The sequence below is a fragment of the Aulonocara stuartgranti genome (genome assembly GCF_965226115.1).
Source record: "Aulonocara stuartgranti genome assembly, chromosome: 16".
Taxonomy (NCBI): Eukaryota; Metazoa; Chordata; class Actinopteri; order Cichliformes; family Cichlidae; genus Aulonocara; species Aulonocara stuartgranti.
Genome location: NC_138952.1, coordinates 20,976,001 through 21,003,746, shown reverse-complemented (window position 1 = coordinate 21,003,746; position 27,746 = coordinate 20,976,001). Strand labels below are relative to the sequence as shown.

At 40.3% G+C, this 27,746-nt stretch overlaps 1 protein-coding gene across 1 annotated transcript; it reads left to right on the top strand.

Moving 5' to 3' along the window:
* Positions 1 to 4,998: 4,998 nt before the first annotated feature.
* On the top strand, positions 4,999 to 24,455 carry srpx (sushi-repeat containing protein X-linked). Its single transcript, XM_082508267.1, has 10 exons — positions 4,999 to 5,188; positions 12,324 to 12,380; positions 16,038 to 16,226; positions 17,174 to 17,350; positions 17,935 to 18,061; positions 18,152 to 18,273; positions 19,158 to 19,337; positions 21,338 to 21,471; positions 23,609 to 23,730; positions 23,821 to 24,455. Exons 1-10 carry the CDS (start codon positions 5,128 to 5,130, stop codon positions 24,002 to 24,004), a joined length of 1,353 nt encoding a protein of 450 aa, XP_082364393.1. The 5' UTR covers positions 4,999 to 5,127; the 3' UTR covers positions 24,005 to 24,455.
* Positions 24,456 to 27,746: the final 3,291 nt, after the last annotated feature.

Sequence of the window (27,746 nt, the reverse complement as noted above, 5' to 3'; positions counted from 1 at the left end):
AAAACAGCTTTTTTATGAGTCAGTTATTTCAGAATATTTCATATTTGTCAAAACATATTACGTTTGCAGCAAAAAGTGTACAATGAAGTACTGAAACATGTCACACAGAAATAGGAGAAAACTTGTGTTGATCACAGTGTAGTTAATAGAAAAAGATAATAGATAATAGAGAAAGCATTTTGATGTGTGAGTGTTGTTTTTAAGACAAAAACATCATTCAGTTGGGCTTAAGTTAAATATGCACACATATTTCTGTTTTAAGGCTCTTCAGACATGCTCCATTACATCAACCAGCTGTGTCTGTTATCTGATGCTGAACAGAGTTTTTACAGTGGGGTTTTCAGAGCACCTTCATTAGAAACTGCTGCCTGCTGCAGAGTAAAATGAGTAATTTGTGGCCACTCAGCTTAGAATAATAAGACAAATGTTATTGTTAAGATAGGACAGCATTTGAGTGACAATAATTAATTTTTTAATGCACATGTTTTTCTTCTTTGGGAAAAACATTCTGCAAAAATTACCCACAAGTCTGCTTACAGTGCTTACAAGGAGTTTCAGATGTTAGAAAAGGTATGCTTGGAGGAGTAAAGGTGAGGCTTTCAAACCTAAGAACAGCTGTCAAGCATGGTGGCAGGTGATAGTAGCATACTCTGGGCTGTTAAAACTGCTTTTTACTTTTTCCTCGGGAGTGCAGGTCTGCCTCAGGGCAGAGTCAAAGACCTCAATTCTTCTCCTCACACTTGGACAGCATCCCCACATTAAGTGGGCGTGTGCAGCACACGTTGCCAGATTGTCTTCACCTCCATGCCCCGATCAGTAATAATCTGTTCTCTCTCTGTTCCCTCCTGCTGTCAGCTGAACCCCGTTAATTGGTCTCCAGTCTCCTGCCTTTTGTCAGTGGAGCAAGTCCAAATGTTTTCTCAAAACCCGTAATCAAACCCTACAAACCGAACCCCTAAAGCACCCTGGGGGTTAAACTTGCAGCTCAAAGAAATCATCAAAAGCCCAAATTTTATCAGGATGCATAAAAATTATGTAGAAATCTTTCTTATTTATTTGTAATAATTCACTGATTCAAATTTTACATTCAGCATATGGCTCAAGTTCAGTTATTCTTTGCTACCTTGATGTTGACTAAATTCCTGCAACACTACTTTGTGTTTACACTAGGCACAATTCTTGTCTTGAGCTGGATCAGAAAGCAGCTCTTGCCTGTAAACAACAGTTAAACTCATCGGACTAAATCCAGAGACAGTCCTAAGACAAAATTACTGGTGGTAACCAGCACAACAAAGTGTTAAACGAATCAACCAAAGCCAAGACGGTCACCTGAACCCACATATAATTACTGCTCTGGAGATCCTCTCACAGTCGTTTCATTGCACGCCCCTCTTTCCTGTTCCCTGTCGAGACAAGGAGAGTTTTGACACCTTCATGTGTGGACTCGCTCTGCTGCACTACACACTACACAGGGTTTCTATCCAAACCTCATGCTTGTCTTAGACAGAAAATTAAACACCAATTAGTCCTGCAGGAGCTCTGTACTCTCTCAGCTTTTCTGCAGTGCGTGCATGTACACGTGTTATGAAACAGAGCAATCATTAGCTCTAGAAGACTGTCAAGTAAACGTCAAGTCAGATCTTGCAAAAAACATACTACAGAAACAGCTTCTGTTTCAGCTATAGGAGACAAAACACTAAAGACAGATCATGATGGTTACTATAGAACATCTCATCAGAGTATTGTTGCTAGGAAACAACTTGGATTCAGCTCGACTTCTTATAAAATGTTCATCATTAGGAAACTGAAACAGGGAGCAAACTTGTGCCCAAGTTTCCATGTTGCACTGTTTCTGCAGCTCTCCAGTGGTGATGAAAGAGCAGAGCAGCTCAGCATAAAGGTTAATATAATTTAAACCCTATCAGGTAAACAGAGCTGGTTCACAGCTGACATTTTGACTTGTGAATCACAAACACAATGAACGGCTAACATTACTAAGTGCTGAGCTGTGTTGCTGTAAGCAGCCATTGTTTATGTGATATTATTTTCAGCTGTTAAGACAGAATGGATGTGACTTATTAAGGGGACGAGAAAGAAACAAGAGCTCTCTGCGGGGGAATATTTCAGCTTCCAAAAGGGAACAGAGCAGAGAAAACGGCCACAACAATACACATCAATACTCGTTTCCAATCATAAATGATTTCATTAACACTCAACTTTACAAATATACAGAAGTTCAGACAAAATTTGTAACGGTTTACTAACTACAACCTTTTAATGTTTATTTTACTTTACCTTTACTTTTACTGAATTATTTTATATTCTGGTGAAACATGCAATGCTTTGAACATAAACTTAAAGCAAACAAACAAAGATCAAAAGTCCTGCCTTCGCTAAACTAAGAGTACCAAATATTATACTATTCTACATGCAAACAAGATCATAAATAAAAGTGTCAGCAGTGCGGTATGTGCATGCGTAATTTTATATCTGTCACATTTAGGTTCGTTAAGTGTTTGGATGATGCACATTGTTCTTAATAGTTGAATAAAGTCTAGAATCCACTGAGATGTTCTGCTTGACCTTCCTTGCTTTTCTGCTTGGCCTTGAGAAACTCCTGGGTTGCCTTTGCAGCCATGCGATAACACTGCCTCCACTGTGTTTGACAGATGCTTTGGATGATGAGCAGTCTCTCTCCTCCTCCATACTTGTCTCTGCTCATCATTCTGCTACAAGTTCATCAGAACTGTGCAAGCGCCTTTAAATGCTTGCTGCCAAAGTCTAATCTAGCCCCATATTCATTAGCGTAACCAGCTGTCTGCACCTTGTTGTAAGATCTTCTGTATTTACATTCATGAACTCTTGATTGTAGACTTTTAAAATGATGTGTTTGCAGAGTCATAAGTACAAAAGCTTTGTGGCTCCAGTTATATCTAATTTTATAAAATACTATTCAGTGGTTCACTCTGTAAGTTAATCATAAATATTTTCTACTTGCAGTTTTAGATCAGTGATAGAAAAGGCATTTGGAGGCTTAATAGCACCTAATAATTCAATTCAGTTTTACTTATATTGGACTAAATTACAACAACATTTCCCTGAAGGTGCTTTATATAGTAAGATAAATCCTACAATATTAGAAAGAACCCCTAACAATCACACGACTCAAGCACATAGCAACAGTGGGAAGGAAAAATTCCTTTTTAACAGGAAGAAACCTCATAATGAACCAAGCTCAGGGAGGGGCAGCCATCTGCTGCGATTGGTTGGTGGTAAGAGGAGGGGAAAGAAAAGAGAGCAGAAGGAGACAGGACAAAAAATAAAGTGCCATATCTCTGATTTTTTTTTTTTTAATTCTTGGACTCTAAGGTTGCTCTGTGATTCACAGCTCAAAATTATAATTTTATGTCTAATACTACTACCATCCACTGTCTTAAAGAAGCTATTTTAGCTTATTTCCCTCTCTCTTTAAGGCAAGTTGCTTCTGATTGGTTACCCCTTGCAAACAGCAGGTAGGTGGGGATTGTGTGCTCACAGTCAGGCGTGTATGCTTGAGATGACCATATTAGGGATATCCGCTCTCACTGACGTCACACAGAGTTAAAAGTGAAAAACAAAACAAAACAAAACGCGTTTGGCCAGTCTGAAGCCTGAACTCTTGGCTCACAGAGATTACTGACCTCATTATTTTGAAGTTTGGACATGTTTGTAAAATAAAATTAAATATACCCAAGTGTGCATAAAAGCCCCCTTCCATTTCTCACATTAAATGTGATAGATTAAAGAACTCACACTCTAATAAAAGCTTGTTTGATGATATGTGTGAAAAACACTGCTGCGAGGCTACTTTTATCTTCATTTTAAATCAACTTGCTAAAAAAAGGCAAGAAAGGCTCTGAGTTTTCTGAAGATTTATGATTTTTTCTGGAAAAACTTTAAAAAGATTCACTGGAATTACAAACTGGTTGTACAACTGGCTGATACTTGTCACTTTTGAAAAGTGTCCATCTGATTTTAAACTAGGCTGAAATCTAAAATCTGTTAAAGATGTTGAAACTCTGTACAAAGTGCTATTGCAACACACTCTGAAACTCTCTCCCACTGAGCCGAGTTCTGTGGTCTCTTTTAAAAAGGAGCTGAAAATGTTGCTTGCAGGTAACTTTTTTGGACTCCATGTTTTTAGTATTTTGTTATGAAGCACTTTGTGATATTTGTCTTGAGATGTGCTGCATAGCACATAGCACAAAACTGTACTCATTTACTTACTTTTCTGAGATGCAGCGAAGCTGTAAAAGTGTGAAATGTGCAGGGGTGACATTAAATCTTATTTCACCAATAAAGTGGTGGGGTGGGATACTGCAAATTTATGCTTTCTTTTTTGTAGAGACCTGGGTTGCAGATGAGCTATAAAACTATTTAAAAAATAAATAAGTAAAATAATATATATTAATTCATAGTGAACTTAGAGGATCAAAATCAAGTATCGTGCTAGTGTTGATCCAATACCATCGGTATTTGGACCAATCCTCACACCTTACAAGGGGCACCAAAACGTGGAGAGGCAAACATGATGACAGAACATTTGCAGGTAAACCAAAATATTGTGACTTTGAGACTTCAGTCTCAAAATAAAACCTATCCACCACTTTATAACTTTATTTTGCTCCTCAAGCCATCAGCTAAATATGAGCAACACACAATGAAATGTGCATGTGTTGTATCCATGTTGGTGTAGGGAAAATGCTCCAATCAAATGTCGTTAAGGGGCCAAATAAACTTAGCTATCTATACAACTGATAGTTTTTCGTGTATTTTAAAGATAGATAAAATAAATATATGCACAGTAGTCACTTGAGTAAAATACACAAAGTATATCAGTAAATAAACAAGTTAAAGGAATAAAAATAAAATGGGCTGATTTGATGCACTTGGGTCACAGTTTAGCCTTGAGCCTGGCACTGTCCTCCCTGTCTGGCTCCCTCATGCCGGTGGTCGGGCCAGGCTGTGTGGAGAGAATCCTCCCTTGTTTCTGGAGCAAGAGGCGGGCCTTTAGAAAGAAGGAATGCACTGAAGCTTTCCTGCAGGCTCCCCTTCACATGTTGAGGAACGTCCGTCCCGCGTCCCGACATGGACATGTGGCCGCTGCTGCTCCTGTTTGTCCAGCTCTGCTTCTGCTCCGGGTATGAAGGTAAACAGCAACTTACAGCCTCTCATTCATCTTCCGGACGTTTTTAACCGTGCTGAAAAGAAGAAATATCAAATGGTAGAGCAGCTTATCTTGAGAGAGAGTCCACATGGACAGACTCTGGCGGTGCCAGTGGCTTGGTGGAAGGGTAAGTGTAGTTAAATTATGCGCTTGGGGCTTAGAGATGACTGTAAGTTGAACTGAGTTTGAGGTTTCTCGTCCTCCCTGCTGCTGGTGTTTGGTGAACCGCGGCTGTGTTTACGTGGAGGGGGTGGAGAGCGGGGGGAGTGCAGTGTGCATGTGGGGGACGTTTCTGTGCGCACAGCTCGGTCGGTGGCACTAATCACAGGCCCGCAGCTGATCTGCGCTCAAAGTTTAATTTTCGCTTCTTCATGCCTCCACCTCTTAATCTTTGATACCGCGCTAAGAGGCTGAAAAGACCTCAATAACTAAGAGCTTTGAATAAAAATAAACAAAGGGCCTTCACATATTTTGGCTTTGGGTGTTTGGAGTTATTTACACTACTTAACACGAAAGAGTTTCTGTTCTAATATAGTTCCAAAGAGTTTACTGCCCCTGTTAACTTTTCTATCACTGTTCCTTCATGGAAAATAACTGCTTTTCTTTGGATGAATGAAACAAGACGTTGTCCAACACAGCAGTCACTCCATAATGCAACTAATCACCGTTGATGTGCAAGATCCAGAAACATAAAGCCTGTAGCCTCCAGCGAGAAGCTGAATGACTTCAAAGCATACGTCCGGATGAAGTGTTGTGTGTGCGTGCGTGTGTGTGTGTGTCCCAGCTTGTGCAGCCAGTTGCAGTGGCTGTGTGCCTGTAGATGGTTTGAGAGTGGCTCACCGCTGCTGTATGATCATACAGGCTGAAACATGAACACAAGCTGTGGAGCAGATTCATACTGACACACTAAAAACTGCTCATTGAGCCGACAGTCAGGACTTTGGTCTGTTCTTGTGTATGCGCCAGTATCTATTATGAGGAGTTTATTTTACTGGGCTCTGTTTGTGTTTTTTTCTTTTGGTTAGTAAGCCTTTTATTAGTTAGGCATGGCCAGGGTTGTTTGGCAGTGCACCAGAGTCAAATCTAGAGATGTGCAGTTGCTTTTGCTCCTTTCGGGCTCTTTTTTTTGTGTGTGTGTGTGTGTGTGTGGGGGGGGGGGGCTTACTTGTACGGCCATGTAGTCACTCAATCACAGCCAGATCACATTTTCCATGAGGGTATGTTTTACTGATGTGGGTCATACACCTCATGAAGGGAGTAGTTTGAGGAAATGCCAGCAAGTACCATCATCGAGGAAGTCTGCTTGAAAGCAACCTGCATAATTACAAAGCAATGCACAAGGACCAGACCAAGAACTCTCTAGTAATTCCTCAGTCAGTGCTAGAGCTTTTTAGAATTTTCTTAAATTTACCATCCAGGATCCACAATATTTGAGTTGAGGGTGGATCTGGTTCACGTTCTTCATTGCAATACAGGGATATTGACCTTGGTGAAGGATGCACTTTCCAAATGCCTTTCTGGTTAATGGGTAGCTAGTTTTAGACTGAAGTGTTATTAGAGGCGTTTGCATGTGGCTCAAAGAGAAAGCAGCAGGAGGATTTACAAAATGTTCAATGAAGTCTTCATTATTCACTTGTGGCCATGATGTACTAAAACCATATTTGTAAGGATTAATAGAGTGAACTCAATAAGTTCAATCTATAAGTTAATAAGCAGTGTGAGACGGGCCCTTGGCTACCTCCAGTCGCTAAGGTGAAGTGTGCCTGAGTGGTTCTTGGATGTGAAATTGGTTGCAAAGAGGATGCTGCAACAAAAACCTCTTTTTGATTGCTTTCGTTGCTAGCAGATCGCAGTGGTCAGTATAGTTTGCCCTGAAGATGCCGTCTTGTCTGCAAACTCTCACGAACTTTTCATGAGGTCATCTCAGGAACACAGTTCTCCCACTAAACTGATATCCAAGCCTGGTGGTTATTAGAGTCCGAGCAATACTGGCTGGACTGATATATGAGCCAGTATTAGCTGTTTGTCGGTATAATGGTATCAGCATTTATAACAACCAATAACCTAAAATCAAGAGTAAAGAAGTGACGAGAGAAACACATGTTTGAGAAATTTTAGAGAAATCTGTTTCGTGTGTCTAAATATCACTCTGTTATATTTTTAAATCACCGGATATCGATGTATGGGTCTATCGCTCTGCTGTTTATGAGGGACAACAGCTTGTCTGAGAAGGTGGATGAAATGAAGGGCTGCAACAATGGTCACTTTAAGATAAATGCAGATTATTTTGGACTGTGAATCCTGAAGATACATGATGCATACATCCATTTGAATGGCATGTGTCTGTGTGGTGCTGATCAAATGTTTCTCTAAAAATTGTTGCCTTCCTCTGAAAATGTTGAGTGAACTGAAACACTAAAACAGGAGAAACTGCAGTGTTCCCCACATCCCCCCTTAGTGTTCACTATCCTTCCTGGGGTCCATCCGACCCATTGTTGATGCAGAAATATTGATTGTCTCTGCTTTACGAATGGACAAACAGATGCTAAATAAAGACCCGGTGTGGAATGATTGGTTTCTAGCAGTGAACCTGGTGAACACTAACTGAATGAGTCAAACACCTCAGCTGCCAACAGCTTGTAGTTATTTTGTATCTCTCAGGTGATGAAGTGCTTCATCCTGCTTGGCTAGTACCTACAGAGGTTTTACTGGATATAAGTATTTGCTTTTACACGAGACACACAAACCAGATGCATCAAGGCGTCATCAGTTGAGAGCACTTAGGCGAGTTTACTTTCCTTAATAGGTTTTCACTCGCTGTGGTGGGTTGTAGGGTGTAACACTGTACCTCTATGTAAGGTAATGGAGATGAAACCCGGAGCAGTTTGCTCCTCAGGGTCAGAAACTGCTGATGTAATGAGAAAAGCAAAGCAGACGTGAGTGTAAGTGAGACACAAGTCATTAGTGCAGAAAAAAGGGAATTATGTAAGTTTGTAATCGTGGCGTTTTGAATTGAGTTCTACAGAAATGACAGCGCATTTTATTTATTATTCTTCCCCTCTGGTAGCCTGCAGCCACGATTCCACATTTACCGGAAAAGAGCTTCTTCCACATAATGACGGTTTGTATTACAGGCCTGCAGAGAACAGCTAATTGGAGAATCAGGCTCTGTAATTTAAAGCATATTCACTCCCAGAGGTTTCTCAGGAAGGCAAGCTCCTGCCGTTCCTGCACTGTTAACACTGACAACTCCTTTGAAGTAAGAGAGATGGACAGGAAGATGATGCTGGCTGCCGATCCCCTCCTCATCGCGTTGACAGATTCGTTAAATATAAATGAAGGAAAGTCTCAGATCGCTCAATCCCTGTTTTGAAATCCTTTGAATGTGGAGCTCTCTCATCAACAAGCACAAACCAGACCCAGTCCATTTATTCCAGCTGCGTAGCTGCTGTGATCCAATCAAATCTGTCCCACCTATGGGTGAGAAAGGTATCAGCAGCTGTTGAGAGCTGCAGATGGAGACATCAGTGATGGGAGAGTTCACGCTGCTCTGAGCATCCTTGTGTGCCCTCCGTCCTTCATGGCTGCTTGTTTGTCTAAAGATAAAAAAAGATGTCTACTCCAAAAGTAAACAATATAAGAAAAAGTTATTTGTTCTTTGAAGATGAATATCTGAGCTCCAATGCTTTTGTTTAGTTGCTTTTGTTTATTACAGAGCCAAGACCCAAATTGGTTTCTGCAACGTGTAAACAAAGTGGATGAATAAGTTACATGTGTGCTAAGCATTTTTAGAGAGTGGGAAGGGTTAACTATTTGTTCCCTGCAGGCCAGTGTGGCACAACAGCGTTTCATCTTATTTAATTATACAGAGATTAATAATTGAGTTTGGGGAGAGGCTATTGATCGGCTCGACTAAGATTTATGGCTGTTGTATCTCTCCTGGTGGTGAGATTATCATTCATCATGGATTTTGTATCTGATCCCATTTTAAAGAAAATTATTATTCTTTTAGCCAATATAGCTGAAAGATGCAGCTTTTGGTGAGGTGTCCTTAGACTGAGGCTGTTCCTAAACCAAGGTCGCTCCTGATGGCAGGTGACCACCTTGGTGTGTGAGTGTTTCTGAATGGGTGAATGAGAAACACCATAACACACTCTTGGGTAACACCAAGCTACAAAAGTGTTACATAAAGCGTTTTTTTATACTGAGAGGAGCATTTCTGTTTGTTTTATTGATCTTTATTACACATGTTGGCTGTTTTAGTTGTGAATGATAAGGAGTTATAAGTTACACAGTGAGGCAAATGTTTTTTTTTTTACCTTAAGCTTATGAAAAGTAGTGATGTGCATGACTTGTCATGGTCTCATTGTTTTTATGATTTGTTAGTTGTTTTTGGATTATTGTGAAGCTTTTAACTTATTTCCATCCTCTTAGTTATTTAGGTTATTTTATCCATTTGTTTTAAGTTTCCCAGCCTTTCCTGGTATTTCCTGTAAAAGTTCAGATACACATTTGTCTTTAGCTTTTCTTTCACTTGTGTCCTTATTGGTTTCACCTGTGTCTCATTACCCTCCTGTGTCCAGAGACGGGATGACTGTGAAACTGCATGCTCACTTGCTAACACCTTGCCAATCACATATCATTAGCCAATGAACATACCCAAGATTATCCTCATTTCTAAAATATAGAATGACCAAGATTTAGAAAGGAGACTTTATTTTTTAATTCAGTATGAACCAAAATTAGCAACTGGGTCCATAAACTCAGCAGAAAAGTTCACACAGTTCAATAGGACAGGGAGCATTTTTGCAGCCACAAGCACTGCCCCCTGGTGGCCACATAAAGAATGCAAATTTAAGGCACTTCGTGGCTTCACTTTTCCGACTATGAAGCTACATCTATCTTTTATATTGTCTGTGGTTTTAGTAAGGCAAACTGTGTTATTACAACAACTTCAGTGATCATGTCAGACACACTGACCCATTCTGATAACATGCAGCCAGTGAAAAATGAGTGGCTGTAAAACAGTGATCACATTTTTATAGAATACGATAGAATGCACTTTATTTATGTCACAAGCTTTGAAACTCTCACACTGCAGTTACCAAAAAACACAATTTAGAACAAAATGGATTAAATGAAGTAAAACTCAGGAAGATAAAGGGTGACTGAATAAATTAGCTCACTAATGTTAAAACTGCAGAAGGAATGGGAACTCAATTTTTTAAAAAAGGTGTTAAAGATGAGTAAGATTATTGTATTAAAGCCTGTTTATGTGTGTTAGGAAACCCAAAGGGAATCACTCAGCTCTGCATGGATCAGAGTTTGGCATAAACAACACAAACGCGTGGATGGATCCACTAAACGTGGCTCAGTGGATTAAGGCCAAACATCTTAACTTTGGTCTTAACAGTCCAGCTGACACTGTTCCAGAAGTCTTTTTCTTTGTGCAGCTTTACAAAACTAAGCTGTGCTGCCATGTTCTTTTTAGAGAAGAGGCTTTCTCCTGGCACCCCTTAGGCAGCTACTTTTCTAGTAACTGGTGAAAAAACAACCTGTTTTAATAAATAAGTCTGTGAATAATTGCTTTTTCCCCAATATTTAATTAGCAGATTTCTTGTTATGCAAAGTGCAAGCAATTTCTCACTGTAACTGCTCCATCTTGGTACATTACTCCACAGTAAAAGTGAAAAAGGATCCAGTGATGATTTTTATTTCTTTTTGTAAACACAGCTCTAGCAACGGTGTCAAATGCACTGCTTTTCCTACCTTTTGATTCACAGCAATTACATTTTAACTGATAGTCGTAAAAACACGTTTTTTGCATGTCTTGCAAACTGAACTAGTAATCTAGTAAACAGCGAGGTTCTAATCAGTTAGATAACGTTAACAAATGCACAAGTCCTTCAAATTCTCTATAAATGAACGTATCTTTAAGTCTACCCATAAAAAGCACAAAAATAGGGTTATGAGTGCCAGTTGCATCACAGTGTAAATGATCACATCCTGTTTGTTTGCAGTTGCTGCAAATTCCTTCAGAGCTGATAACTTTGACGGTGTATGTGGTTCTAACTAGTGTTCACTATAATGCTGAAACACACACACAGAGACACACAGACACACCTGTAATTGGTTTTCCATAACTTTCTTTCCTCCCTCCCTCGCCCCATTAAGAAGCAGACACTTAAGTTTTCCCATTAGACAGCTAAATCTGACTCACTCAGTATGTGGGTTTGCTCTGTGCAGTCGATGCTGTGTGATCTGAATGCTGAAACCTCAAAGCTTGTTGTGTGTGTGCATGTGTGTAACTGTGTGCTATATGACTTGCAGCATTTTCGCCCAGACAGCATTTGTTAGACTGACAGAAAAACCACGCTGAGGAAGAAGGAGTGGTAGCTACTGGTGATTTTTATCTTGGGCTCATTGACTGACATGTGGCCGATATACGGTGCTGAAGGAGGTCTGAACACTCCTCCTTTGTGGACCCTGAACAGAGAACACATTCACGCCGGGCTTCATAACGTCTCTGAGCCAGTTTTATTCCTGCTTCTTTAACCCCATCCTTACTCATTTCCTCTCAGCTTTATTAGCTCCAGGCCTGCTCTATCTTCCCTATCCCTTCATCCTCTTTCCTAGATGAATCCCCCTGGCTCCTCACAGATTGGCTGTGAGTGCCTCTCAATGATGTGTCACATTTCAGCTTTTTTTTTCATGTTTTCTCAGTAATGTGTCACTGCTAAAGATGACACAATATCGATGGCTATGGTGGGTATATGTTTAGGAGCTGTTTTGTAGCAAAACGTTTCAAATGAGGATCACAGAGTGTATCCCTGTGTTAAAAAGATTCGTTTTTCCAAGCCAACTGGAAAACAGAGATCTTTTGGGACTTACTTATTCTTCTTGCATGTGTTCTGTCCAGTGGATTCTGATTACTCCCACCCGTGGTATCTGGATTAGATGAAGTTGAGCAATACTTTTAGGCTGTTCTTGGTGCTGTTTTGCAGGGCGGATAAAAGCCCTGCAGGTCAGCTCAGGACAAAGCTTTCAAACATTGCCCAACATAAACGTAGCTCTTCATTGTATTAGTTGCTTTTTTCTTGCTTTCTTTTACCCCCAGGGTCAGGACGGTACGCCTACGGAGACGACGAGGACTGGTATTCTCATACCTATAGAGGTAACGACACTTGGTTTGTCACTGCCACAGCATGCACGCAGACATACAGGATCAGTTTAAACTTAACTCGCATTTGAATTCAAGACGTTTTTACATTAGAAGTAGACAATTAATGCACTATAGTTAAGAAAGTACACTCACCAGCCACTTTGTTAGATACACCTATTCAGCTGTGCAATAATGCAATCATATGGGTGGAACTCAGTGAATCTAAACATGGTAAACATGACCCCCTGAAGTTCAAACTGAGCATCTGAATGGGGAAGAAAAGGGATTTAAGTGACTCTAAATGTAGCGTGGTTGTTGGGTATTGTTGAAGATTTCAGAAACTGATGATCTACTGGGCTTTTCTCTAGACAACCATCTCTAGGGTTTACAGAGAGTGATCGAAAAAAGAGAAAATATTCAGTTTCCTGGGCAAAAATGGAAACCACTCATTATAAATAAGGCATGCATAAGAGCAGCTGGGCTACAGCAGCAGAAGATGCCATTCCTCTCAGAAAACAGGAAGCGGATTGAAAAAATGTTGCCTGGTCTGATGAGTCTCAATTTCTGTTGTAACATTCAGATGGTGTAAGCCACACGGAAGCATGGATCCATCCTGTAATGTATCAGTGGTTCATGCTACTGTTGGTGGCGTAACTACTACTCAAATGGCCTCCACAAACCAAAAGAGCAGCTTTGGGATGTGGTAGAATGGGAGATTCTCATCATGCATGTGTGAGGCTATCATGTCAATATGGATCAAAATCTCTGAGGAATGTCTCCAGCACCTTGTTGAATCTCTGCCATGAAGAATTAAAGTAATTCTGAAGGCCGAATACACAGCAATGTGTACCTAATGAAGTGGTCAGATAGTGTATACACCCAAGTTTAAATTGAGGCAAGAATTTCACAGGATAAAATTTTCGATAAAATACTAAAAAATTGTTTAGCTTGAACAAAAATAGCTGAACTCATTTCAGTTCCTCCATTAATTCAACACCAGCTCATTCAGCCAGTTTTGTAAACTGACACTGTTACGTCAAAGTAGCTTCCCATTTTAAATCTAGGGTCAGTTAGACACGGAACATTATCATCCCGGCCAAACCGCACTCTCCCCTCGTGTAAAAGCTCAGATATAATATTTTCTCTTACTCGTTGGCTGTGGAAGTTTTGCCAACACACACACCAGCACAGAGAGAAGGAGCAAGGGTGGTTTGCTGTGTAATGAAAACTCATTTTGACTCCACCTGGAAGTAAGCCTGAGCTTGTGTGTATTCTCCTCTGTGTGTTTGTGGTGGTCTGCAGGCTCAATGTTCAACTAGAGCCAGCAGGAAATAAACTGCAGATTTTGATTTTCCTGTATTGGAATAAGAACCTTGTGGCCCCTTAAATTTGGCAACATTCAAGAAATTTTACACAAGCATCACAGAGATGGGCAGCTATCCACTCTGTGAGGAAGCGAGTTGAAATGTGCAATTTCAAGCAAAGATCTCAAAGGAATAGTTTGATTTTTTTTTTTTTTAAAGAAATACTTTCTTTCTTACTTTAAGTTTGTTGAGAAGATTAGAAGATTGATTCAGTCTCTTTAATAAACGAATCTATCAGAAGTGAACACTGAATTCAGTCTGCAGAGTTTAGCTTATGCGGAGTCACTGAAAGTGCAGCACTGTGCAAAAAGTCTTGTAGTAGTAATTCCTCAATTCCTTATACTTTGCTAGAAAAATGGAAAATGGATGTAATGAATGATTGAAACATATGTAAACATACATGGAAAATATATGAGGCAAAAACTGAGTTTGTACAATTCAAACAAGTTTAAAAATCGATATTTGGTACGACCACCTTTATTCTTCAGCACAGCCTGAAATCACTTAGATATACTTTCTTCTTGAAGGACATTCAAAGCTCTTATTTGGATGTTGGCTGCCTTTTGTTCTGTTTTCAGTCTAGATAATCCCACACTGCCATTGAGGTCCAGTCATGTATTGGGGAGGCCAATACATGACTGATAAATAAGACAGACACGATCTCCAACACGACTGCCAAAATGCTGCTCCGAAATGTTGAGAGCGCGAGCAACACATTGCGAGCGAGCGCAAGTGCAAAAACTGAGCGACAGGGGCTGCTATTGTGTGCGTGTGTATGGATAATAGCAAACACTGAAATACATTTTTTGCACGCAGCAATGAATTTTGTTCACTCAAATTTAGCTTTTCTTTGCTCAATAATAAATTTCTCCTCAAAATGCAACACTTGTACCTGCAATTTATTTTTACGTGCGCTCAGAATAGTGGCACAAAAATAACGCCATAGTTTTACAGATGTAGACATTCACTGCTGTACCTCTCTCCTGACCTCCTCTGTACATTTTGATGATGATTCAACTTTGGCCCAAAGGACCAGTCACGACTCACTTACCTGATGTTTTTCCCACAGGTTTTTGCTGTATTTTCTCCTAGTTCTTCAGGACATGACTTTCAGATACAGTTCATCTGCTGTAGATTGTTTTGCCACTTCCTTATTTTTTCCTTCACACCATGTGCACTGGGTCCTTACTGTCTTTAAGGACACACTGCACACAGTGCCTAGAAATATGCCAAGTTTTCAGCTAATAGCTCTTTGCGAGTCACGTTCTTGGGACAAAATTACTATTTTATGCCTGTCAAGATGTGCTATCTTTGGCATTTCTTGTCAATTCAACCAAAGAAATGGAAACAAATTATGTGTTTTTATGACAGGCTGCTATTAACAAAGTGCCTAAAGAAACAAAAAAATGGTTTTGCTAAGTTGTCTGTTATGTGTAGACACAGCACCGGTTCATTCCTTGCTTTTGGTGCCCTTTGTATGTTTGAATAATTTATAGGTCAGTCTTAAGTGGCTTAACAAAACAAACAAACAAACAAACAAACAAACAAACAAACAAAAAACATACATCTGAAATGGTCAGGTATAAGGACTGGACTGAAAATGAGTGAAAAAGCAGCCAGTGTTCAAAGACAAATTGCTCAAGACTGCTTTTGAAACATAATACAAAGAAATAATAGTTGGCTCAAGACTTTTGCACAGTACTGTAGCTCCATATGAAAACCTGAAATAGACTTCTTAACTGTCTTCTCTAAGATCTCCAAGAAAGTCAAACTCTTCCTTTAATTAAGGCACTATTTTTCGAGACTTTAACTTTCCCTGGTCATCCTTATCAGCATCAGGAACAGTCCTAATCAGGGAAAGATGATAATGGATCCAGGGTACCATAAACTTTGATTCCTAAATCAGTTAAGGATAAGGATAAAAAAGAGCTGCATTCTTAATAAAGACTGTATTTGGTGTGGTGCCTTTCACGCTCTGAAACCACGCGCACACACAAAAACTTAAGTGCTCTCTACACACATTATTATCAGTCTTTTACTCGAGTGAGACTATCTCCTTTGCCTCATGAGACTGTTGGATAATGGAAGTCACTGAAAAGGTAATAAGAAATCCACTGTATCTGCCTGTACTCAGGGTGATGGGTGGGTTTTTGTTCTTTCACTCTGGCAGTGGAAGTCTCTCTCTAAGCTTCTATGATCACAGGTAAGTGCTTGTTACTGAGCGTCTGTCACTCAAGGCCACACCATAAAGACATGAGATAAAACGATGAAGAAAAGGTCAGTGCCTCGTTCTGCTGTTTTTTAGGAACCCCGTGGTGCGCACCCATTAAAATTAAACATGGTGACGTGAGCTGTCGCACACCCAGAGGAGAGCACTACAGGAACGTGATGGGGACACGGTGTAAAATCCGCTGCAAGCAGGGATATGAAGCTCAGAGCTCAGAGGTGGTGTGCATGGCGAGCAAACACTGGTCCTCTAACTACGCCTGCCGAGGTGAGAAAGTCCACTTGAACATGCGCACACATTGTGTTTCTCACTGTTTAAATGCATGCATGTATTCAACACACGCATTATAGCCATGCTTATCAAAATGGATGAAGGGAGGTGGGATATCATCAAACTGGGAACCCAGAGATGCCGCTGTTTGGAGCCAGAACCTTCCACAGAGCTGCCAATCAGCAGAAAAACTGCAGAAACCAAAGCTGTCTATAAGCCTTCAAATCTTATTAACAGAGCCGTCATCCAAAATGACCACAGGCACGCTTTGTGGACGGCCCAAATTTAGCAAATGAGACCGTACTGACTGTTCTAGAGAGATTTTGTTTCTGAGTGCAGCCAGATAGCTTGTAGCTGCACATTAAAGCATCACGTCAAAGTGATTCCTGCGTGATTAGAGCTCATTCCTGATTCTAGAAGTAGAAATTTTATATGCTTTGAACCACATATCACAGTCTTCTTTAGGGGATGTAGTTTGTTGGATTTTTTTTTTATACTTTTGTGTGCCACTTGTCTCCTTAGGAATTTGCATATGCATGCAAACGTCAGCAACTCGGTTCAGTTTAATTTATACTGGTCCAATTCACAAGTTCAGTGTACTCAACGCTGTAAGGTAAAGATGCTACAATGTGAGTGACAGTTAGGAGAAAAAACTCCCTTTTTTAACAGGAAGACATTAACCAGGAGAACCAGACTCAAAAGAAGTTTGTGGATCAAAAACCTGCAGCAGAAGCAAAGTTTCAAACCAAACATTAACTGTGGAAAGAGCGTCTACATCCTGAGTCTGATCTGGGAGCTCGTTCCATAGGAGAGGAGTCTGGCAGCTGAAGGCTTTGCCACCTCCTGAGACATGAGTGTGTGTGTGTATAAGTATTTAAATGCATCTGTTGCAATGAAACCCTCATGCAAGCACCACAATGACAATGAGCTCACCCTGCTTTCAGAGATCCGTTGTCCTAAGCTGGATATGCCCATTAATGGTGGCTACAAGTGCTCAGACGGCTCTTACTTCAACTCTCGCTGTGAGTTCTTCTGCTCACCCGGATTCACTCTGAAGGGCCAGAAGACGGCAACGTGCCGCTACAACGCGGTGTGGAGTGCAGGAGTGCCCAGCTGTGTTGGTAAGACTGTTTGCATTGTTGTTGTTGTTGTTGTTGTTCTTTTGTGTACAGTTTGATCTCCCACAGAGGACTGAAGCCTCTAAGCTGCTAACAAGTAATTAGCTGCCAGAGGCACACCGTCAGCTCCAGCTCTCACTTATACATCTCTATTACTATTTGTCCTGATACAGTGTTTGGCGAAGTTAGAACTCTGTGTGTTATACTCAGAGACACATACGCAGACTTTGACCGTCACCAGTGTGTAATGTGTTTCATTTCTTTGCGCCAATCTGAACTAAAAATGGCTTTCAGCTTTGTGACCTGTACATAGTGTCATAGTGTCACAGAACTAAAGCCAGTGACAGTGTCATCACCTGAATCTGTGAGGACACTTTCCTCACAAGATTCATCTTTGTCTCTGCAGTCATCCTACTTTTTGTATTGCTTTAAAAGATTTTTTAGATGGCTTTCATGTACTTCAAGCATGTCTTTCATCTAGGCTAGATTTGGTTTAGGAGGATGCACCGTATAACTTTATGTTGCAAGAGTTACAGTGATGACAAGATTTGACAAGTTTTTTTGTTTGTTTTTTTAATTTCCTGTAGATATTGATCCTCCAAAAATCAAGTGTCCAAATGTGAAGGATAAGTGGGCAGAACCTGGAAAGCTGACAGCGAGGGTGACTTGGGACACACCAGAGGGTGTTGACACTGCAGACGGCATCCTCACAGAGTCAGTTGCTTTTCTGCTTCCTTGTTAAGCCCCCAAGAGCAAGTTGAAAGATTAAAACTGAGAATGTGTTTTTTGTTTCCCCCCCCCCAGTGTTATCCTTAAAGGAAAGCCCTCAAAATCCAACTTCCCAGAGGGGCTCCATAAAATGTCTTACACTGTGTTTGATCGGGCTGGGAACAAAGGGTCCTGCCGCTTCACTGTCAGAGTGCGAGGTGAGCCTCTAAAAGCAGAGGATAAGATTTTGATCGTTTGTCTGGAACAGGGTTTTTGGTCACACACTTTTTCAGGGGGTTATCTCCAAGAAGTCTCCAAAGATTATAGAAATATATATTTAATTGGTAGACTAACATTATGCAATGCAATATTTGCTAGGATGCGTGTTAAACGTGTTAGATCAAGACAGAACAGATGTACGGTACATACAGAATATGTGTGCAAAAGTCTTGCAGTATAATGCAAAAAGTGCAGTGATTTATTGCAAAAATAAACATGTGCAAAAATATATGGAAATACAGTATATATCCACCTACATACATCCATCTCTCTGGTTCTGTTTCAGATCTTTGCTTGAATTTTAATGCCCATAATGTCTATCTGCTGTAGATAGCATTTTTTAGGACTGCTTATTCTTCTTGTCTAGTTTCCTCAGATTTTTTTTTCATGTCTAGATATGCCAGAGGTTCTGCTAAAAACCTTGGTGGTGATAAAATAGCCATATCAAAGTGGCTAAAGATACAATTTATTATGAGGGGACTAAACACTGGTTCATTCCTTGAGTAAGGTACCTTATTTATGCTTGAATGATTCGTTTTTCTGAAAATGTAATCTCCAAAGATCCCTTTTTAAAAAAATGACAAGACTGGCTGCTTGGAAGCAAAATAGAAACTAGGGGCAGCTCAAGACCTTTGCACAGTACTGTGGCAGTTACCTGAATGCAACTCCAGCTTTTATTTTCCCCTTTAGCACAACGGTTTATGCATAAGCCAAGTCTGAACATATGATACAGACTAATATGGCAAATATCTATTAGGCAAGAGTTAATCAGGCTTGTAAAAAGCTAATTCTCCAGAATCTTACCGTCTCTTTTTGTGAACAGTGCGTCGCTGCAGCCCTCTCTTTCCTCCGGACAACGGTTACATGAAGTGTGACAGTGACAAAGACAACTACGGAGCCACCTGTGAATTCACCTGCACCGGCGGCTCCGAGCTACGGGGCAGCGCTGCCAGAGTGTGTCAGTATGGACTCACCTGGTCGGGCTCAGACACAACCTGTGCACGTAAGTACTGCATCCTGTTCAAGCCATACAAGCTGTTCTCGTACAGACATGACAATCTTCATTTAATAATTGTATTAGTTTAAGTCATTCAGAAATGGAAGGATAAACATAGACATAGACCTTTCTTACTCGTTTTACCATCACTGTGTCATGTGCTTAGCCTGTATTTATAAGTAGACATTGTGTACTTCAGGATTTATTAAAAAGACAAAATCTGTAGTAACAACCAACACACATGCAAGTAGTTTTCATCTCACTGCTCACATCTTCTCCAGTGGGTTTCTGTTTTATGTCTCTTTATGTTTTTGTGAGTATAAACGCTTCACTTCCAACCATTTGAATCATATGCAGTGGTTTTCATTAGGTGGTTTTTTTTTCTACTCAGTTTGTCTGTTTTTCATATGGTTTGGCTGTCAAAATGTTTTTGTGTCTTGCCGTCATTTTGGCTGCTTTGTCTGGCAGTTTTTTTCCCCCATCTGGCTGAAATGCAGCGAATCTCTACTTCATTAAAGAGAAGGTTCAATATACAGTGACTTTAAAGACAAAGACAAACTTCTGATAGATCAGTTTTTTTGTCGATATGATACAACTTAAAATAATAAAATACAATTTAAATTGGCAATTAAAAAAAATATATACCACTAGCTTTTATCTAGCTTCCCTAAAAGCCTCATTTTCACTGTTTAGTTTTGCTTTTTGGGATGAAATCTCCAGAGGAAAAAGCTTGCTCGTGCAACAAGTCAGTAAGAGAGACACTTTGTTGTCCTGTAACCTGCTGGGAGTTTTTACAAGTAGCTGAAATTGCTGATGATTAAATTAATTGTAGAAATATTGCAGTATGAGAGGGAATCCTGAAGTCTGAAAAGGTGAATGATCACAGAAACTGAAACCATGAGCCTTGGACATTACTCAATAGAGAGCTCAAGGACTTTAGAGAATTTAGTTTGCATTCATTTACAAAATCTGCTTACTTATTAGCCCAATATGACGTTTTAAAATCGAAATTCTGTCCTGTTAAATATTATATGGCCTGATATTTATGTAAGTGGGTTTCTTCACCATTGAATGTAATCAAAACAGAGGTGGAGGTCATTTTTTGACTACAGAAACTCAGAGGGATCCTGCTTAATGCAGAGATATTGGAGTGCATTTTCTTTTTTCATATAGTTCCTGTAACCTTTTCTGGTTTTATATGAGAATCCAAAATGAGGACAATATGGCGCCTCTTACCGATCGATTGGACAGATCAATACTGGACGGTCCTCCATTAAATGTTCAAGAAGACAGAAAAAGTGCAACAGTTAAATAACAAAAGTCATGTGTTCGACTCGGTTCTGTCACATTTCCAATGAAACTCATAAGTTGGACCTACAGAGACAGACTGGAACGCAGAATAAATATAAAAAGTGCTTTTATTGTTTACCAAACGTAAAAAGTGATGCGCATTGTGGCACGAGAATCAATACAGAAATAAAATCCAATCGCAAAGAGACTAAAAGAAAGCAGTGAGCCAGCTGGAGAAATCAAGAGCGACTAAAAAACATGAGGGTGATGGGACAACAACAGGGTTAGGACTGTGGGTCAGAGGACACAGACTAAATGCTCACACCAGGGAGAGGGATAAGGCAGGGATGGACTCAGTCAAGACAATAATGAAGGCAGGGAAAGGAACAAAGGCGAGACAGCCACAGGAGGAACTGACTTTCAGAAACAAACACACAGACAAACGATGAAAAGCAGAAAGAGGAAACATAGGAGGCACAGAAAACGAGGAAAACCCTCCAGAAACACAAAGGACCGTTAAAAGGTAAGGATTATAATCGAAAACAAGGGTCAAAGACCGTGAGCCATTAATTTGATTTTATCACCTGAGCAGCCAAAAACAATCAATGATGAAACATCTCACAGAAATAATGTGTTGTAATAGCACCCTTTTCTTTGTAGCGTGTGTGTCACGCCTTGTCTCATCACTTTAAATTGTCCGTTCAATGTCGTCACAGCCATGAACATCAACGTGGGAGTGCGTACGGCTGCTGCGCTGCTGGACCAGTTCTATGAGAAGCGAAGGCTCCTCGTTATCTCCGCGCCAACGGCTGCCAATCATAATTACCGCTTCCAGATGACTAACTTGCAGGTGAGGCACGACTCTCAGTTAATAAGCTGAATGTGAGTCGACTGAGATGGAGGGGTGGAAGTCAACGCCGGAGCGTCTTGCGTCCTCTGTGATGATGCACACAAAGACAGCCTCAGTGTGTTTGTGGGGGTTTTTTTCGCCCGATTTGCCACCTAAGTGGGTAAAAGTGGTGACATAAATAAATAGGAGAGAGGGTGTTGTGGTGATGAACACGAAATGTCACGGCAGTGAATAAATGATAGTGACACTGGCTCTGATAAGGCTATTCTGGGGTGGATGCTTTCCCACATCATCAGACAGCATTAAGTCAGAGCTGTTTTTAAATGCCTGACCTTTCAAAGTGACTCGGATATCAGCTGAAAGATAAACCGGTGTCAGTTTGTGAACAAGATGACTGATCGGTCCTGCAGTCTGTCGACTGGTTATCAGGAATTTCTACAGTTAGTTTGAAAGTGAAGGAAAAAACAGTTCATTTTCACCTTATTTGGGAAAATGGTGATAATTTTACACAATTACACAACTGACCCATCAGTATGGTTATTTATTCACTGCAAACACTTTAAAAATCATCTTGCTGCAGTAGCAGACAAAGGAACTGTCAGAAAGTTTGGGCTGTGTGGAGTAGGCAGATCTAACTTGAAATGAGTTTTTATGCAAACTGTGGAGAGATTTTCCCCTCAGGGCTCAGTGAAGTCTGTCCAAATCTATCTGTGTTGTGTGCCACAACTTCACAGCTTAAAAAGCAAAAGGAGTGTCAGTGTAGCTGTAAATTAGCGTAAATGTACTAAACTGTATGCTTTCATAATAACATAGCAGATTAGCCATGATGTCAGGCGTCTCTTGGAAATGAGAATTTTAATCTCAATTAGATTTTTTACCTGGATAAATAAAGGGCTAATAATTAGCTCAGATAGTTTCACATTTTAATAGCAAGATAAGCACATGTGTAGACACTGTTCTAATACTTACCTTAGTATATTAATACTAAATAAGTAGCAAACTGCAGTGCTGTACAAGTTCTCTATCACCTGAACATCATTCGAAACACTGACAAAAATCCCCCTGTACATTCACAGATGTATAACCCACGTACGCAGGGATCCTGTAGCATTCGTGCGTTTATATAAATGGATGAGTCGAAATATCAATATTACAATAAATTGTTTATTAATATGCTTGCAACAGTTATTCAGTTAGGTTTTACTTACAAAGTGCGAATTCACAGCAGCAGTCACCTCATGGAGTATTATATTGGAAGGTAAGGACTCTACAATATTACTTAATCAAAACCAGAAAAAATGAGCCGTCTGAGAAAAGAGCAAAGAGAAGTAAGGACAAATAGGAATGCAGAAAAAGTGCTTTCAGATTTTAATCCACCATGTAGTTAGGGGTACCATCTGGAAAGAGTCTGATTGCCAATAGCTTCATTTTTCAGCATGGCAGTGAACCCTGCTAATGCAATAAAATCATACCTGGATAGAAAAAAAAACACACAATAGAACATTATCAGACATGGATTGGCCTCCCCAGAGCCCGGATCTCAAGATTACGGAAGCAGTGTGGGATCATCTTGACAGAAAACGGAACAAGAGGCACAAAACATCCAAAGAAAAGCTTTGGGAGTCCTTCAAGAAGCCCGGACATTTAAATAAATTGTTGGACCTAAGAGGTGGCTCAAGACTTTTGCACAGCACTGTAGGCACATTGTTTTTTTTCAGTTATTGGAAAATGTCTCATTTAAAATCTATTTTTGTTAACTTTAACCTGCTGAGCAACGTCAACAGCCTGCCGGATTGTTTGAATTCCTGTTCATGCAATAAGGACAGGAGTGGGGTTTCCACTGGATTAAAATTTCCCCCTCTCTTCATGAACAAAAATCCAGTGTGTATACTTGTTGGACACACGATGTCTCCCAGTTCTGCTTTCTCTAGTGTGCTGCGGATTTGAGATTCCAGATCAAGCTCTTAACTTGAAACAGAGCCAAGATTGGCTCCAAATTAGTCACAGTCTAAAACAGTGTAGTCATACGTACATGTGGAAAACACATGCACAGAGACAGCATTGTTTTCGAGTGGCGCTGAACGTAATCAAAAACATAAAACTGATGGATCTGTGTGTCTGTGTCCTGTGAGAACAGCAAGCTCAGTGTGGCCTGGACTTGAGACATGTGACAGTAATCGAGCTGGTCGGGACTTACCCGGCACAAGTCGGCCGGATTCGACACAACCTGCTTTCTCCAGGACTGGCCCTGCAGCTCAGGTACTAACATGCAAACACACCCACCTCTGTTAACTTCAGCATGTGTGACTTTTGCTCGCTCCTGCTCATTGAACTGAATGCATTTCTTAGGTTACTGCTCCAGATTCCTCAAAGGTCTTTCCAAATGGTGCTGGTAGACAAGCAGGGCACAGACAAACAACGCTACCCGTTTCCAATCACAGCGGCTGAATTATTCACCACCATCGACACTTTCCCCCTCCGCAAAGACGAGATGCTGGTACAGCAGGAGGCGGGCCAGACCTGCCAGTCATAAAACGCCGAGTACACTTCCATGGACTGTCAGCCATCTTTGAGCTTTCCCTCCTTCGTCACAGCAGAAAAGACTCGGATCTCCCGTTTCCATCCACATGTCACACGTTCCTACCTGAACCAAATCTGCCCTGTATCCTGTGTGCGCGAGCATGTCTGTTTGTTTGTGTGTGTGTGTCAAAAGTTTGGATGTCAGTCATGGTGCTAATCACACAGTGCATTACAGTCATACTGATTCCTGTGTCTTGTCTGTATTTTATTTGTTCTATTATTATTTTCAAAGCAGAATAATTGTCTTACTACTTTGTAAAAAAAAAAAAGTCTTTTTACTGTATGAACTGGAAGACCTTTCACCTAATATTTATGTCGCACCTTTCCCAATAAGGATGTACTCTGTACATGCAGTGCATCTGTGTCTGAATTTGCAAACACTGATTAAATATGTCTAGTGCGAAGGATGTGCTCCTGTGTGCGTCAGTGTGAGGAAGCAGTCTGCAAAAGTGCCCGAGGACAAGTAAAGAGAGAAAGTTAAGAGGGCAAATGATTCACAGGAGAACTCGATAAGTCAGTACTAAATATTTTCCTAAAATACAAATTGTCCTTGAAGCAAAAAAACTTCCTTCCACAACTTAAAAAACCCCCACTGAATGCAGTGATTTGCAAAACATTTAAACCTTATGTTTAATTGAGTAATCTGAGGAAAACCTTGAATATTTAATGTATTCTTGTTTTGAATTTTATGCCTTAACAATCCTCAGCTTCGTTTTGTGTTCAGTATCACTTACTAGGTTGTTCCAAAAAAGGATGTGCAGCAGACAAATTCTGGTTCCAGGACTGTTTTTGCAACACTGCATTTTAAATATGGGAAAAATTTTTTTTTATAAGAGCCAATAAGGGCATGCTATGATGTTTAGCTCTTTGTTTGACATCTGGTTAATAGTCCTACAGCTCAATGGTCCACTGGTTTTCTTTGGGAAAAGGAAAGATGTGGAAGCATGCAGAGAATCACACATCCTAGTCTGGCATATTTATGACCTTTGAAAGTCTTCAGTTAGATGATTCCTGAACTTGACATTTAAATTTTCATGAATATGCCTCATAGCTTATGAAAAAACAAAACAAAATATTCAGATTATTAGTATATTTATTTCAGTTTGAGTGAAATACAATTTAAACAGTATGAATACTTTGCATCTTCAGTACAATCAGCCACAATCATGTTGTTGACTCCACAGTTACCCAGATGTTTTTTTTTCATCATCCATCAAAACATAAACAGAATACTGGAAGGGAAAAGGTGCACAAGCAACAGGGATGACGGCAGTTTTGAGAAGATCATCAAGAAAAGTTTATTCAAGAACTGACTGAGGATGATGTCATTGTATCAAGAGCCACGACACACAAACACATCTTTAGGAAAGAAGCTACAAATGTCTCATTCCTAATATTAAGTCAGTCCTGAACCACAGACATCAGAAAGCGTCTTACCTGGACTGTTCCTCAGTGATCCAAAGTCCTCTTTTCAGATGAAATCACATTTTGCTTTTCTTTTTAGAAATCAAATTTTAGAAATTAAATTCTGGTGGAAGAGTGGAGACACAGCGAATCCAAGGTGTTAACGAGTCCCGTGGGATGTTTCTGCAATATAATGATTGTGGTTTCCCCGACATCTCCTGGTGTTGGCTAGCCTGAACATTAAAAATTTAAACTATGGGGATATTTTTCCTTTTTTTTTGCTTTTATTATTTATTTTATATTATTTTCACTTGCTACACATGGGACAGACATGACTGGGGGAAAGAAAAGAGAAAAAAGAAAGAGGGAAAGAAAAACAGTGATAAAGGGCAAAAAACAAAACAAACAGACAAAAAAATACATATCAATCACCTGGATCACCGGTTGAGAAAGAATAAAGAGAAAACAAGCAAAAAAAAGAGCAATATAATAAACATCATCTATGTGAATATAACAGTAAATACTAAATATTGAATATTACAGGGAGTGGAGAATTATTAGGCAAGTTGTATTTTTGAGGAATAATGTTATTATTGAACAACAACCATGTTCTCAATGAACCCAAAAAACTCATTAATATCAAAGCTGAATGTTTTTGGAAGTAGTTTTTAGTTTGTTTTTAGTTTTAGCTATTTTAGGGGGATATCTGTGTGTGCAGGTGACTATTACTGTGCATAATTATTAGGCAACTTAACAAAAAACAAATATATACCCATTTCAATTATTTATTTTTACCAGTGAAACCAATATAACATCTCCACATTCACAAATATACATTTCTGACATTCAAAAACAAAACAAAAACAAATCAGCGACCAATATAGCCACCTTTCTTTGCAAGGACACTCAAAAGCCTGCCATCCATGGATTCTGTCAGTGTTTTGATCTGTTCACCATCAACATTGCGTGCAGCAGCAACCACAGCCTCCCAGACACTGTTCAGAGAGGTGTACTGTTTTCCCTCCTTGTAAATCTCACATTTGATGATGGACCACAGGTTCTCAATGGGGTTCAGATCAGGTGAACAAGGAGGCCATGTCATTAGTTTTTCTTCTTTTATACCCTTTCTTGCCAGCCACGCTGTGGAGTACTTGGACGCGTGTGATGGAGCATTGTCCTGCATGAAAATCATGTTTTTCTTGAAGGATGCAGACTTCTTCCTGTACCACTGCTTGAAGAAGGTGTCTTCCAGAAACTGGCAGTAGGACTGGGAGTTGAGCTTGACTCCATCCTCAACCCGAAAAGGCCCCACAAGCTCATCTTTGATGATACCAGCCCAAACCAGTACTCCACCTCCACCTTGCTGGCGTCTGAGTCGGACTGGAGCTCTCTGCCCTTTACCAATCCAGCCACGGGCCCATCCATCTGGCCCATCAAGACTCACTCTCATTTCATCAGTCCATAAAACCTTAGAAAAACCAGTCTTGAGATATTTCTTGGCCCAGTCTTGACGTTTCAGCTTGTGTGTCTTGTTCAGTGGTGGTCGTCTTTCAGCCTTTCTTACCTTGGCCATGTCTCTGAGTATTGCACACCTTGTGCTTTTGGGCACTCCAGTGATGTTGCAGCTCTGAAATATGGCCAAACTGGTGGCAAGTGGCATCTTGGCAGCTGCACGCTTGACTTTTCTCAGTTCATGGGCAGTTATTTTGCGCCTTGGTTTTTCCACACGCTTCTTGCGACCCTGTTGACTATTTTGAATGAAACGCTTGATTGTTCGATGATCATGCTTCAGAAGCTTTGCAATTTTGAGACTGCTGCATCCCTCTGCAAGATATCTCACTATTTTTGAATTTTCTGAGCCTGTCAAGTCCTTCTTTTGACCCATTTTGCCAAAGGAAAGGACGTTGCCTAATAATTATGCACACCTGATATAGGGTGTTGATGTCATTAGACCACACCCCTTCTCATTACAGAGATGCACATCACTTAATATGCTTAATTGGTAGTAGGCTTTCGAGCCTATACAGCTTGGAGTAAGACAACATGCATGAAGAGGATGATGTGGACAAAATACTCATTTGCCTAATAATTCTGCACTCCCTGTATTGTGCGGCACGTAGGATCGACACTGCACAGTGTGCTTTGAGGTAGGAGCTAAAAAGGGTGTAGCTTGTGTCTGTGAGCACCTGTGTGTACACCTGTGAGCGCGCTTGTATTTAAAAGGTTCCTTCATGTAATGATCTCCTAGAGGGTGTGGGGAGCCATAGCCCCGTCCTCCTGGGCATGAAGCA

What these genes read in the sequence shown, in the direction of transcription:
- srpx (XM_082508267.1), top strand. Translation starts at nt 5,128, where the DNA reads ATGGACATGTGGCCGCTGCTGCTCCTGTTTGTCCAGCTCTGCTTCTGC. An exon ending in GCAGACGGCATCCTCACAGA is followed by an intron (nt 18,062 to 18,151) that starts GTCAGTTGCTTT and finishes CCCCCCCCCCAG; the next exon opens with TGTTATCCTTAAAGGAAAGC. An exon ending in CTTCACTGTCAGAGTGCGAG is followed by an intron (nt 18,274 to 19,157) that starts GTGAGCCTCTAA and finishes TTTTGTGAACAG; the next exon opens with TGCGTCGCTGCAGCCCTCTC.